The 15,189-nt window shown below is 40.2% G+C and overlaps 1 protein-coding gene across 1 annotated transcript in view; it reads right to left on the reverse strand.

Annotated features, from left to right (window-relative positions):
- The window catches only part of RYR3 (ryanodine receptor 3), a 378,467-nt gene that overhangs the window by 293,527 nt on the left and 69,751 nt on the right, over positions 1–15,189 (reverse strand). Inside the window, exons 6-8 of the mRNA XM_068538049.1 lie at positions 13,014–13,126; positions 12,010–12,109; positions 1,956–2,049 (exon numbers count right to left, since the gene is read on the reverse strand). Coding sequence (XP_068394150.1) covers positions 1,956–2,049; positions 12,010–12,109; positions 13,014–13,126 — 307 coding nt within the window. The remainder of the gene's footprint in view (positions 1–1,955; positions 2,050–12,009; positions 12,110–13,013; positions 13,127–15,189) is intronic.

The raw sequence follows: 15,189 nt of genomic DNA on the forward strand, positions 1-15,189 counted from the left end.
GGTGCATGTGTGTGTGGGGGAGGGGTAAAGGGCCATGCAAATGTTATCATTTTAACTGTCTCCAAATTCCTTTCCTTAAAAAAAGAATAGGAATGGGAAGAGAGAACTAGTGAGTTTGGACGTGTTGCATCTTAGATGTAGCGAACTCTGCCAAACTCACTAACAAAACTTCAGTTGTGTATCCACCTGCAAGCTTTTGCCTTACTGCAGCAGGATAAGATATTAAAAGAGACAGTACGTGGGCTACTGCATAATATTACTGTTTAAAAAAAAAGGAGGGCTTCCCTGGTGGCGCAATGGTTAAGAATCCGCCTGCCAATGCAGGGGACATGGGTTCGATCCCTGGTCCGGGAAGATCCCACATGCCGCGGAGCAACTAAGCCCGTGCGCCACACCTACTGAGCCCGCATGCCACAACTACTGAAGCCCGTGCACCTAGAGCCCGCGCACCGCCAACAAGAGAAGCCACTATAATGAGAAGCCTGCGCACCACAACAGAGTAGCCCCTGCTCGCTGCAACTAGAGAAAGCCAGTGCACAGCAACAAAGACCCAACACAGCCAAAAGTAAATAAGTAAATAAATAAATACATAAATATTTTTAAAAATAAATAAATAAAAAGTTTTAAAAAGGAAAAGAAAATCGCAACTGAGTAGGATCATGTGACATTATTCAGTGTAGGGAATCCTTAATTCCAAGGGAAATCAGGTCAGCCTAACTTTTCTACTCAGAGATAACTGCCAACCACTGGACCAGTACCAGGAAGGCTAGACACCGTGCCGGGTCACGTCTGGTTCCCATGAAGGGATACACAGAGGACAGAGCAAGTAGAAAGAGGTTCAGAACAATAAAGGATATACATTGCCAATGGATAGTTTCTAAGATGCACAGTAACACGCTCAAGCACATTGCCCCTGGGGGTCCTTTAGAACATGAACTAAGGAAGGAGCCCTGGCTGGAGACTCAGGATCTCTGGGTTTCAGGCTCCCATCTGAAATCATCCCGTGTGTGACCTTTGCCTGGAGCCTGACGTAGATGATTTCTAAGTCGTGTGAATGTGATCATGTGTTTCTAATGAAGTAAAAGAAATGCAGTTAATGAGGTTCCCGTAGACATCATGCAAAAAAACAAAGAATGTATTACGAGCAATCTGGGAGATCAGACTTGCTGCTGTCCTAAGTTCAGTCTAATTTACATCTGAGATTTGATTTTTAAAAATATATCAGAGTTCCATAGTTACAGAGGCCAAGCTTTTTATACTCTGTTCCTCTCTATATAAACAGAATACTAAAGGATGCTTCAGTGTGAATTTAAGACCTAGATTAATATCTTCCATCTCCTGATTTTGAATTTTGGAAAAGCAGCCTTTGAGTAGATAACTAGAGAACCAAAGAAAGCATTATCCTCAGCAGTACGCTCTACGTGCTGCCCCTGGCACCATCCCCTGCTAATCCAGCTCTGGCTGGATATTGACATTTGGTTTCTCCAATCCTGTTTGATGATAAGCAGAATGAAATCACTGAACTTCACCTTCATAGTACATAAAAGGGGGAGTAATAGAGATAATCTGCCTTTGAAGAGCCTGGTGAATAATTTATGTAAGTGCACAGACTCACTAGAATGATTATCCTGATTTCCCTCACAAAAATGGGTTCTTCAGTCTACAGTTAATGCTACCAGAAACTCCTTAGATTTGGAAGCAACCACAGAAAACAAAGGGATTGAAAAGCACCATAGAATTGCTCGCCTAAGAGGCAGCGTGTGTGTAGAGCTATTCCTGTGAGCACACTCAAGCATACTGCCTTTCCTGTTTTATAACTGCAACCCATGACTGGAGGGAAGTTTGTCAAGTAACCAACACTTACAGAATTCATCTGTCTCCACATCCAAAAGCAAACTCTTTAGCCTGAGTCACCGGAGACAGGAGACAAGAGAAGGATGAAGCTATTGGCTTACCTGTGCTGGGAATCATTCTGGTCCGTAGATGGTATTGTCAAACACTCATCGTGACCATGGAAAAGACGTACTACATGCCCACCAAGTAGGTATCCTGTAAGAGAATTATATCCTACCATGAGCTTACAGGAAGTTGAATCATGAGAACACTGTATTTAAAAAGGGTAAATTCATGCATATCTGAGTCAGTTACGGAAAACACCAAGAGAACAGCATTTGGGACGTGACAGATTCCACGACTTCAGGTCTCAGGTAGAAAAGACAAGAAAGTCAAAACAATTCTAACACTGAAAGTTAAATAGGGTTTCAGAGATGAGCAAGTCCAATATCAAAAGGGAGGGTGAAAACAATGTGTCAATTCGTATCATTAAAAGCCAAAAGGTCACCTGTAACTAATATAATGTTGTATGTCAATTATGCCTCAATTAAAATAATGCAACATTTAAAAAAACACACAAACACAAGGCCAAAAGGAAATTTAAGCTGCTACTCTTAGGAGGATAAGGATTTTCCGGTTGTTTAGGATATAAATACACCCAACACCAAGTTCCTGGATAAACTGTTACAATCTGGATGTGTATACTTTGTGGCAAATTCCAAATCAAACTGCAGCCATGAGAAAGAAAGAAGGTGCTGGGAAGGGGGAAGCAAACTGTTATTCCGAGCTCTCTTAGGAGGAGCTACTTTTCCAACGCGTTAAATAAACACAGAATAAACCAGGACACTATTTCTACGGCACCAAGGAGAAGGCAGAATGACATTCCAGTATCCCTGAGTGGACAAGCACAGAGGCAGCTATCAAGGAGCCCTTAGCTTTCAGAATAAGGAAAGGAATCTCAATAGCCATGGAGTTCAGAGATGGAAAGGAAACAATGCACTTCAAGGACTCGATGACCAGTTAGTCTTCAAATAAACTGTGAGCCTCCATTTAAAGAACACAGTAGCAGGAGAGGCGCCCCAGTCTGAGCTTTACCTTGCATGAAGAAATGAAATTCGTTATCCCTTTGAATTAAAAAATTGTCCCAGCTAGTCAGTTCTCAGGAGACAAATGGACTTAATATGTTCAATGTCTGTATCAGGATTTTGAGAAAATCACATAATTAGATCACTTTAGGTGTTGTCAGACTATTTGGGGTGCTGGATCAAAACGGCAAGAAGGAAAAGTCATGCCAGAGTAGAAAAGGGTGTTATCAATGCATCTAATACAGGGACAGCCTGATATTCCCTGGTTCATTTTTCTCCATCCAGGCAAGGCAAGTTCTTTTTGAACTTCCCTCAAATATTTAGAAGTCATTTTATCATTTTCCTCTCTCTTACTGTACTAATATTTGCAACTGCATACTTTTTTGCATTCAAATAATTCACGATATACTGTAGGGGAATTGTTAACAGCCAATTTGTTTAGAAAATTAACCCCTTCCATGATCACATTTTTTTAAAACATCTTTATTGGAGTATAATTGCTTTACAATGGTGTGTTAGTTTCTGCTGTATAAAAAAGTGAATCAGCTATATGTAAACATATATCCCTATGCCCTCCCTCTTGCGTCTCCCTCCCACCCTCCCTATCCCACCCCTCTAGGAGAACACAAAGCACCGAGCTGATCTCCCTGTGCTATGCAGCTGCTTCCCACTAGCTATCTGTTTTACATTTGGTAGTGTATATATGTCAGTGCTACTCGATTAAACTCTCCATCGTCTCATGATGGTGAGGCCATGCTCCCCTTGGAGCCCACCATTTACAGTCCTCAGGCTCCTCCAATCAATATCCTACTCCACAGAGGAAACTGCCAAATGCTGGAGTATCACAGCATTTCTTAGTTGAAACACACCAGGGCAATAATCAGGAAAGAAGGGTCATAAGGAAGATCGCTCACTCCCTCAAGGGCTGAAGTGGGTATCTCATCAGTGGATGCTGAGAGAGCATTTTGCAGTTGGATGACTCAAGCGATCAGCTACCCAGGCTCTATCACAAGGGCACTCAATACTTCTAAAAGCATTGTTGTGAAGTGATTTGCAATTAATTAATCTCCACAAGCCCTCTTTTGGGACTGGGCAATAATTTTATTCCTATAGCGGAAATGAATAAATTAACATGGAGAAGATTCAGTCAAAACTTCCTTGGGGAAGATTTTTTAACCCAGTTCCTTGATTCCTGATAGAAAGGGAATGATTGACAGTAGATTTAGAGCGGTGGGTGAATTCTGGTGTGAAGGAATAGAGCTAAAAACATATCCTGGTTTTTTTTTTTTTTTCAATGTATATTTTATTTTTTTATTATTATTATTTTTAAACATCTTTATTGAAGTATAATTGCTTCACAATGGTGTGTTAGTTTCTGCTTTATAACAAAGTGAATCAGCTACACATATACACACGTTCCCATATCTCCTCCCTCCCGCATCTCCCTCCCTCCCACCCTCCCAGGCGGTCACAAAGCACCGAGCTGATCTCCCTGTGCTATGCACCTGCTTCCCACTAGCTATCTATTTTACATTTGGTAGTGTATATATGTCCATGACACTCTCTCACCCTGTCACATCTCACCCCTCCCCCTCCCCATATCCTCAAGTCCATTCTTTAGTAGGTCTGTGTTTTTATTCCCATCTTGCCACTAGGTTCTTCATGACCTTTTTTTTTTTTTTCCTTAGATTCCATATATATGTGTTAGCATACTGTATTTGTTTTTCTCTTTCTGACTTACTTCACTCTGTATGACAGACTCTAACTCCATCCACCTCATTACAAATACCTCCATTTCATTTCTTTTTATGGCTGAGTAATATTCCATTGTATATATGTGCCACATCTTCTTTATCCATTCATCCGATGATGGACACTTAGGTTGCTTCCATGTCCTGGCTATTGTAAATAGAGCTGCAATGAACATTTTGATACATGACTCTTTTTGAATTATGGTTTTCTCAGGGTATATGCCCAGTAGTGGGATTGCTGGGTCGTATGGTAGTTCTATTTTTAGTTTTTTAAGGAACCTCCATACTGTTCTCCATAATGGCTGTATCAATTTACATTCCCACCAACAGTGCAAGAGGGTTCCCTTTTCTCCACACCCTCTCCAGCATTTATTGTTTCTAGATTTTTTGATGATGGCCATTCTGACCAGTGTGAGATGATACCTCATTGTAGTTTTGATTTGCATTTCTCTAATGATTAATGATGTTGAGCATTCTTTCATGTGTCTGTTGGCCATCTGTATATCTTCTTTGGAGAAATGTCTATTTAGGTCTTCTGCCCATTTTTGGATTGGGTTGTTCGGTTTTTTGTTATTGAGCTGCATGAGCTGCTTGTAAAACTTGGAGATTAATCCTTTGTCAGTTGCTTCATTTGCAAATATTTTCTCCCATTCTGAGGGTTGTCTTTTCGTCTTGTTTATGGTTTCCTTTGCTGTGCAAAAGCTTTTAAGTTTCATTAGGTCCCATTTGTTTATTTGTGTTTTTATTTCCATTTCTCTAGGAGCTGGGTCAAAAAGGATCTTGCTGTGATTTATGTCATAGAGTGTTCTGCCTATGTTTTCCTCTAAGAGTTTGATAGTGTCTGGCTTTACACTTAGGTCTTTAATCCATTTTGAGTTTATTTTTGTGTATGGTGTCAGGGAGTGTTCTAATTTCATACTTTTACATGTACCTGTCCAGTTTTCCCAGCACCACTTATTGAAGAGGCTGTCTTTTCTCCACTGTATATGCTTGCCTCCTTTATCAAAGATAAGGTGACCATATGTGCGTGGGTTTATCTCTGGGCTTTCTATCCTGTTCCATTGATCTATATTTCTGTTTTTGTGCCAGTACCAAACTGTCTTGATTACTGTAGCTTTGTAATATAGTCTGAAGTCAGGGAGCCTGATTCCTCGAGCTCCATTTTTCGTTCTCAAGATTGCTTTGGCTATTCGGGGTCTTTTGTGTCTCCATACAAATTGTGAAATTTTTTGTTCTAGTTCTGTGAAAAATGCCAGTGGTAGTTTGATAGGGATTGCATTGAATCTGTAGATTGCTTTGGGTAGTAGAGTCATTTTCACAATGTTGATTCTTCCAATCCAGGAACATGGTATATCTCTCCATCTATTTGTATCATCTTTAATTTCTTTCATCAGTGTCTTATAATTTTCTGCATACAGGTCTTTTGTCTCCTTAGGTAGGTTTATTCCTAGATACTTTATTCTTTTTGTTGCAATGGTAAACGGGAGTGTTTTCTTAATTTCTCTTTCAGATTTTTCATCATTAGTATATAGGAATGCAAGAGATTTCTGTGCATTAATTTTGTATCCTGCTACTTTACCAAATTCATTGATTAGCTCTAGTAGTTGTCTGGTGGCAGTTTTAGGATTCTCTATGTATAGTACCATGTCATCTGCAAACAGTGACAGCTTTACTTCTTCTTTTCCGATTTGGATTCCTTTTATTTCTTTTTCTTCTCTGATTGCTGTGGCTAACACTTCCAAAACTATGTTGAATAATAGTGGTGAGAGTGGGCAATCTTGTCTTGTTCCTGATCTTAGTGGAAATGGTTTCAGTTTTTCATCATTGAGGACAATGTTGGCTGTGGGTTTGTCATATATGGCCTTTATTATGTTGAGGAAAGCTCCCTCTATGCCTACTTTCTGCAGGGCTTTTATCATAAATGGGTGTTGAATTTTGTCGAAAGCTTTCTCTGCATCTATTGAGATGACCATATGGTTTTTCTCCTTCAATTTGTTAATATGATGTATCACGTTGATTGATTTGCGTATATTGAAGAATCCTTGCATTCCTGGAATAAACCCCACTTGATCATGGTGTATAATCCTTTTAATGTGCTGTTGGATTCTGTTTGCTAGTATTTTGTTGAGGATTTTTGCATCTATGTTCATCAGTGATATTGGCCTGTAGTTTTCTTTCTTTGTGACATCTTTGTCTGGTTTTGGTATCAGGGTGATGGTGGCCTCGTAGAATGAGTTGGGGAGCGTTCCTCCCTCTGCAATATTTTGGAAGAGTTTGAGAAGGATAGGTGTTAGCTCTTCTCTAAATGTTTGATAGAATTCGCCTGTGAAACCATCTGGTCCTGGGCTTTTGTTTGTTGGAAGATTTTTAATCACAGTTTCAATTTCAGTGCTTGTGATTGGTCTGTTCATATTTTCTATTTCTTCCTGGTTCAGTCTCGGCAGGTTGTGCATTTCTAAGAATCTGTCCATTTCTTCCAGGTTGTCCATTTTATTGGCATAGAGTTGCTTGTAGTAATCTCTCATGATCGTTTGTATTTCTGCAGTGTCAGTGGTTACTTCTCCTTTTACATTTCTAATTCTATTGAGAGTCTTCTCCCTTTTTCTCTTGATGAGTCTGGCTAATGGTTTATCAATTTTGTTTATCTTCTCGAAGAACCAGCTTTTAATTTCATTGATTTTTGCTATTGTTTCCTTCATTTCTATTTCATGTATTTCTGATCTGATCTTTATGATTTCCTTCCTTCTGCTAGCTTTGGGGTGTTTTTGCTCTTCTTTCTCTAATTGCTTTAGGTGCAAGGTTAGGTTGTTTATTCGAGATGTTTCCTGTTTCTTGATGTAGGCTTGTATTGCTATAAACTTCCCTCTTAGCACTGCTTTTGCTGCATCCCATAGGTTTTGGGTCGTCGTGTCTCCATTGTCATTTGTTTCTAGGTATTTTTTGATTTCTTCAGTGATCACTTCGTTATTAAGTAGTGTATTGTGTAGCCTCCATGTGTTTGTATTTTTTACAGATCTTTTCCTGTAATTGATATCTAGTCTCATAGCATTGTGGTTGGAAAAGATACTTGATACGATTTCAATTTTCTTAAATTTACCAAGGCTTGATTTGTGACCCAAGATATGATCTATCCTGGAGAATGTTCCATGAGCACTTGAGAAAAATGTGTATTCTGTTGTTTTTGGGTGGAATGTCCTATAAATATCAATTAAGTCCATCTTGTTTAATGTATCATTTAAAGCTTGTGTTTCCTTATTTATTTTCATTTTGGATGATCTGTCCATTGGTGAAAGTGGGGTGTTGAAGTCCCCTACTATGATTGTGTTACTGTCGATTTCCCCTTTTATGGCTGTTAGTATTTGCCTTATGTATTGAGGTGCTCCTATGTTGGGTGCATAAATATTTACAATTGTTATACCTTCCTCTTGGATCGATCCCTTGATCATTATGTAGTGTCCTTCTTTGTCTCTTGTAATAGTCTTTATTTTAAAGTCTATTTTGTCTGATATGAGAATTGCTACTCCAGCTTTCTTTTGATTTCCATTTGCATGGAATATCTTTTTCCATCCCCTCACTTTCCGTCTGTATGTGTCTCTAGGTCTGAAGTGGGTCTCTTGTAGACAGCATATATATGGGTCTTGCTTTTGTATCCATTCAGCCAGTCTGTGTCTTTTGGTGGGAGCATTTAATCCATTTACATTTAAGGTAATTATCGACATGGATGTTCCTATTCCCATTTTCTTAAATATTTTGGGTTTGTTATTGTAGGTGTTTTCCTTCTCTTGTGTTTCTTGCTTAGAGAAGTTCCTTTAGCATTTGTTGTAAAGCTGGTTTGGTGGTGCTGAACTCTCTCAGCTTTTGCTTGTCTGTAAAGGTTTTAATTTCTCCATCAAATCTGAATGAGATCCTTGCTGGGTAGAGTAACCTTGGTTGTAGGTTTTTCTCCTTCATGACTTTAAGTATATCCTGCCACTCCCTTCTGGCTTGCAGTGTTTCTGCTGAAAGATCAGCTGTTAACCTTATGGGGATTCCCTTGTGTGTTATTTGTTGTTTTTCCCTTGCTGCTTTTAATATGTTTTCTTTATATTTAATTTTTGACAGTTTGATTAATATGTGTCTTGGCGTGTTTCTCCTTGGGTTTATCCTGTATGGGACTCTCTGTGCTTCCAGGACTTCATTAACTATTTCCTTTCCCATATTAGGGAAGTTTTCAACTATAATCTCTTCAAATATTTTCTCAGTCCCTTTCTTTTTCTCTTCTTCTTCTGGGACCCCTATAATTCGAATGTTGGTGCGTTTAATGTTGTCCCAGAGGTCTCTGAGACTGTTCTCAGTTCTTTTCATTCTTTTTTCTTTATCCTGCTCTGCAGTAGTTATTTCCACCATTTTATCTTCCAGGTCACTTATCTGTTCTTCTGCCTCAGTTATTCTGCTATTGATCCTGTCTAGAGTATTTTTAATTTCATTTATTGTGTTTTTCATCGTTGCTTGGTTCCTCTTTAGTTCTTCTACATTCTTGTTACATGTTTCTTGCATTTTATCTATTTCCAAGGTTTTGGATCATCTTTACTATCATTATTCTGAATTCTTTTTCAGGTAGACTGCCTATTTCCTCTTCATTTGTTAGGTCTGGTGTGTTTTGACCCTGCTCCTTCACCTGCTGTGTGTTTTTCTGTCGTCTCATTTTGCTTATCTTACTGTGTTTGGGGTCTCCTTTTCACAGGCTGCAGGTTCGTAGTTCCCGTTGTTTTTGGTATCTGTCCCCAGTGGCTAAGGTTGGTTCAGTGGGTTGTGTAGGCTTCCTGGTGGAGGGGACTAGTGCCTGTGTTCTGGTGGATGAGGCTGGATCTTGTCTTTCTGGTGGGCACGTCCCCGTCTGGTGGTGTGTTTTGGGGTGTCTGTGGCCTTATTGTGATTTTAGGCAGCCTCTCTGCTGTGTTCCTGTCTTGCTAGTTGTTTGGCATAGGGTGTCCAGCACTGTAGCTTGCTGGTCGTTGAGTGAAGCTGGGTCTTGATGTTGAGATGGAGATCTCTGAGAGATTTTCGCCGTTTGGTATTACGTGGAGCTGGGAGGTCTCTTGTGGACCAGTGTCCTGAAGTTGGCTCTCCCACCTCAGTGGCACAGCCCTGATGCCTGGCTGGAGCACCAAGAGCCTTTCATCCACACGGCTCAGAATAAAAGGGAGAAAAAAATAGAAAGAAAGAAAGAAAGAGGATAAAATAAAATAAAATAAAGCTATTATAATAAAAAAAAGAAAAAAATTATTAAGAATAAATGTATTCAGAAAAAATTTTTTTTCAATTTTTTTGAAATAGATTTATTAATTTTTTATAGTAAAAAATAAGAAAAAAAATTAAGAAAAAAATTTATTAAGAAAAAAATATTTTTAATTTTTTAAAATAAAAAATATGAAAAAATTTATTAAAAAATGTTTTTAATTTCTAAAAATAGAAAATAAGGAAAAAATTATTAAGAAAACATTTATTATGAAAAAAAATTTTTTTAAGTAAAAAAAAAAAAAAAACACGGACGGACCTAACCCTAGGACTAATGGTGAAAGCAAAGCTATACAGACAAAATCTCACCCAGAAGCATACACATATACACTCACAAAAAAAGGAAAAGGGGAAAAATTAATTAATCCTGCTCCCAAAGTCCACCTCTTGAATTTCAGATGATTCGTTGTCTATTCAGGTATTCAACAGATGCAGGCACATCAAGTTGTTTGTGAAGCTTTAATCCGCTGCTTCTGAGGCTGCTGGGAGAGATTTCCCTTTCTCTTCTTTGTTCGTACAGCTCCCGGGGTTCAGCTTTGGATTTGGACCCGCCTCTGCATGTAGGTCGCCTGAGGGCGTCTGTTCCCCGCCCAGACAGAACGGGGTTAAAGGAGCAGCTGCTTCGGGGGCTCTGGCTCACTCAGGCCGGGGGGAGGGAGGGGTACGGAGAAGGCGGGGCGAGCTTGCGGCGGCAGAGGCCAGTGTGACGTTGCACCAGCCTGAGGCGTGCCGTGCGTTCTCCTGGGGAAGTTGTCCCCGGATCACGGGAGCCTGGCAGTGGTGGGCTGCACAGGCTCCCGGGAGGGGCGGTGTGGAGAGTGACCTGTGCTCGCACACAGGCTTCTTGGTGGCGGCAGCAGCAGCCTTAGCGTCTCCTGCCCGTCTCTGGGGTCTGCGCTGATAACCGCTGCTCGCGCCCGTCTCTGGAGTTCGTTTAGGCGGCACTCTGAATCCCCTCTCCTTTTGGGAGGTCTGACGTCTTCTGCCAGCGTTCAGTGGGTGTTCTGTAGGAGCAGTTCCACGTGTAGATGTATTTCTACTGTATCTGTGGGAAGGAAGGTGATCTCCGCGTCTTACTCTTCCGCCATCTTGCCCCTCCCCTCATATATCCTGCTTTTTAAAGGTCTTCCATCAGTTGCCAAAAGAGTTACAAATTTGTTGTTTCCTGATTATTCAATTTAGCTACCATGCCTCCTGAAACTGGGGTATCACCTTGACAACTCTCAGTTTTCCCTCTATTTTCCAACATCATGAAACAGAGAGGCATTCCAAGTTTGAAACTACCAGGCTCAAGATTTAAAACAGGGTTAAAGCCTGTGATATGAGTATTTTTAAAAATCCTGATCTTGCTATAAAGTGCTAGAATGTGATGTGATAACCCTTAGTTGACATTTGATTGACATTTGATTATTGTGCTCAGCTTTGATATTACCCATGAGTAAGGTAAGGCCAGTGTATTTATTATACAACTTGAAAGGTGTATTGACTTTGCCTGGCTCCAAGAAATAGGATATGTTGAACAAACTTTAATGATCTTACTTCTAAGAGAACAAGAAAATATGGAGAAAATACCATTTGTTGTTTTTAAATGGCCTTCCATAAATACAAGTAAAAACAAATGACCAAATATCCTTTTATTATAAAGTCCTTCTCCCACCTGTATGGAGAGATGCACTGGGGAGAAATATTTTAAAAAGTCACCTTCTTGGCAAATAATGTCTTCTAAAACTGAACCTGCTAAGGTCTGTATACTTATAACCATAAATAAAAATGAAAAGTCAGCGGGAGAGGGAAGGTACGTCTCCAAGGTCCTGAATACACATAGTGCCAAAACAATAGTGAACTCGAAAGGATTGAAAAATCATGTCAGGAGTGCTCATGTAATCAGAAATCAGGACAGAAAATAATCCACACTAACATCAGAGAAAGGAATTCAGGTGAACCAAAATCACGCTGTGTACCGAGACATTCAGGCAGGAGCTGGGAAGTCGCAGAAAATGCCAATATACGTAGCACAAGACAAACAGGCAGGCTGAGGGCTGAATGCACACAAAGAAGCACACCTTCTTCGATGCTACTTCCTGAGCACGTAGGATGTACATTCCAGAGTGTTTGCATAAAGGAGGCATCCACTTGTATGCTGCCATTTGATATTGAGAGATGCTGCAGCAGAAACAGAAATGAGACACCCTTTAAATCACCAGGCCAGTCCTGAGAGAAGCAGCTCACCTAGAATGTCAAGGATTGAATTAAACAGCCTTACTGTCATCGGGCCTGTGGGAGATTGTTCCACCCAATCTAGAAGCAGCTTCAAAGTGGGACACTTTATTCAGGGAAGAGGAAGTATTCAGCTACAGAGGTGGCAGACAAGAGTTGACTTCATCCCCTCAGCTGGATCCCTGATTCAACAGGAAGTTATAAAATGTCTATTCTTGGTAGGAGAAGGGAACTCACAAGTGGGAAAAATTACTCCAGCCTTTGGTCTAGGCAAAGTAAAATCTGCTGGCAGGATTGGCGCTGAGAAGCTTAAAAACTTATCTCTGACATTTCTCTGATCTGCAAGGTATTGCCCCACCTCCACCCCCTAAGGGCTTGACTTCAACAATGCTTGCCTAGTACCATCCCCAGGTGCAAAATCTCACTTGCCTCTTCTAACCACTGTGACATCCCACACACTGAAACATGTGCAATTCTCTTTCTCCCTCCAACATAAGTTTATGTTTTTATATCCAACACTTTCTGGCTTGTTCCTCATTGGACAAGAGCTAAACAATGTGATAAACTGAGAGTAATGGTAACTAGTGTGTTAATAGCTGGCTTTCTTAGGAAGAGCCTGGGGGCATTTAAGCAGAGTTTGCTGGGAACAGTACTTTAATCTAAAAAAATAACTGTTACATTCCAGGCCCCATGATAATCTGGCAGGAGAGAGAATTTAATCACCTCTCAAGTATACTGTGTAAAGGTATCTTATCCTGCCCAATCTAATGTGGTTCTCTTCTCCCTGGCCATCTATTTCTAAAAGAAACTACTCCGGAAATGAAAGGTGCTTGTGTTAGGAGGTACTTACAAGGTATCTTTCAGAGGATAGGCTGACAAGGATGAGGTCATCACCAATTCGAACCTTTTCTCCCTCAGACCTCTGCTTGGAAGCGGGATGTATGGTCCACCAGCAGGCTTCTCCTACACAAAGGCTCCTTGAGTTAGTGACTGCTTCTTGGAAGCCAGTGTCCCTAATTCTGTCCCTCATTCTCCTTCCTCCTGATGAGAATCCCTGAAACACGCATGCACGCACTCACACACACTCCAATTTCTATTTATCTATAAGCATTCCAGTTACCCCCATGTCTGCTCTTGAGTGTGTTTATCATTTTCATTTTCTCTAGAGACAGAAAGTATTTGCAAAAGAGTACTGGAGGTCAGAAGCTATAGAAGTCTTTGAGTATTTTTAATACATATGGAAAAATGCTTTTTTTTCACAAGCACCTACACATCTTTAAGAAATGACTTCATTGGTCTACTGACCACTTACAGACTTTTTATCTTTGCCCCACCCCTTCCCCATGAAATTCTACTAAATCATCAGTAATTCCACTAAAAAAAAAAAAAAAAAATCAGAGGTTTTTCAGAAGGCCTAAATCTACGAGGACTAAGACAGCAGGTGAGAAGTTAATAGCAAAGAAGAAAAACTGACATTTTGGAAAAAGGAATGTAGATAGATGCTTTTAGCCAAGAGAAAGCTACAACTCCAGTCTTTGGGTAAGAAAATGGATGAGAAGTTGATCTCTAGAAATAAGGCCATTCCTGCTACATATTCTCCAGAAACTCTCTGGAATTGGAGGTAACAGTTCCCTGTGAAGGCAACCATAGAAGATGGGGTTGAAAACAGGAGGACTGGCTGAAGGTTTTAAGCGAACATTTAATCTTTTGCATCCCTTTCTTTATCCTGCGTGCCAGGTGACTCTTCCCCCTCCACTGTACAGAAGAATAGAAGTTAAATCCATGGAATGACTTCCATGGATCAGGTACTGTCAGACACGGAAGTAAAGAGTATTGCTGAAAATGGAGACTAATTAGAATTCTTTGCCCTGATTAGTAAAACCCCAGCTCCTCTTCCTTTACCTCCATTCCTCAGCTTCCAGAATGCCAGCTGCGATACTGAACCTCCCCCCACCCAAATGAAGATTACTCTTTAGGGAAGCCAAACTACCCAACATAAAAGATACCTGTTTGGGCATCTCCAGTGCAACGCCTAGGTCCCTGCTAGATTACCCCAAAGCGAGGCTTAAGAGATGGCAAGCCACTCACACAGTCAGGGCTTCCTGTCGCTTTTTAACACCTTGATCTAAACATCAGCGGGGACCAAGGATGACCTGACATGTGAGGAAAGTCTCTAACATGAATGACGGGAACAAACCAAAAAGTGGGTAAAGGGAAAAAAACGAAGATTACAGACAGCTAAAGATAACTTTACGCAAATCTTAGAATTAATCATCTCAGAGAGATAAGAAAAAGTAACATTCATGAAGCAGCTATGAGAGTATCCATGAAGGATCCCTTCAAAGAGAAAGAAAATTCTTTGATCCTGAAAAAGAGAGAAAGAAACAGGAAGGTTATAGGATAAAGTTGAAAAATTCTCCCAAAATGAAGAATGAAGAAAAACAGATCAGAAACAAGACTGAAAAGAAAATTAGAAAACCAGTCTAGAGGAGTTCCAGAAAGCAAGAACAGAGAAAACAAAGGGAGGAAATTAACAAAGAGATAATATTAAAATTTTCCCAAGGCTGAAAGATAAAACATTTTCAGATTGAAGAGGCCTGCAGAGTCCCTAGCACAGTGGAGAATGGACACACACACCAGGGTCCACTCCTGTAACACTAAGAACAAGAAGGATCCAGGACAAGACATAGCACTGGGGAACTGCAGACATCAGGGCAAAAGAGAAGATCCAAGTAGCTCTCAGAAAATATAAACAGGTCACACACAAAAGATCAGGAATCAGAATGTAAACGTCTCACAGCCAGACCAAAAGCTAGAAGAAAACCTCCAGGATGCTGAGAAAAAAATATTTCCAATGTAGAATACTCTTACGAATTACTTGTAAAGCTGGAATCAAGAAACTTTCAGACAACAATTTTTCTCCCATGGATCTTTTCCGTAAAAGCTACTGGAAGTGGAGTCCCCCAAAACGATGCGATAAACCAATAAGGGAGAAAAACATGAGATCCAGGAAATACAGAATCTTG

This window comes from Eschrichtius robustus, chromosome 1 (assembly GCF_028021215.1).
Source record: "Eschrichtius robustus isolate mEscRob2 chromosome 1, mEscRob2.pri, whole genome shotgun sequence".
NCBI lineage: Eukaryota > Metazoa > Chordata > Mammalia > Artiodactyla > Eschrichtiidae > Eschrichtius > Eschrichtius robustus.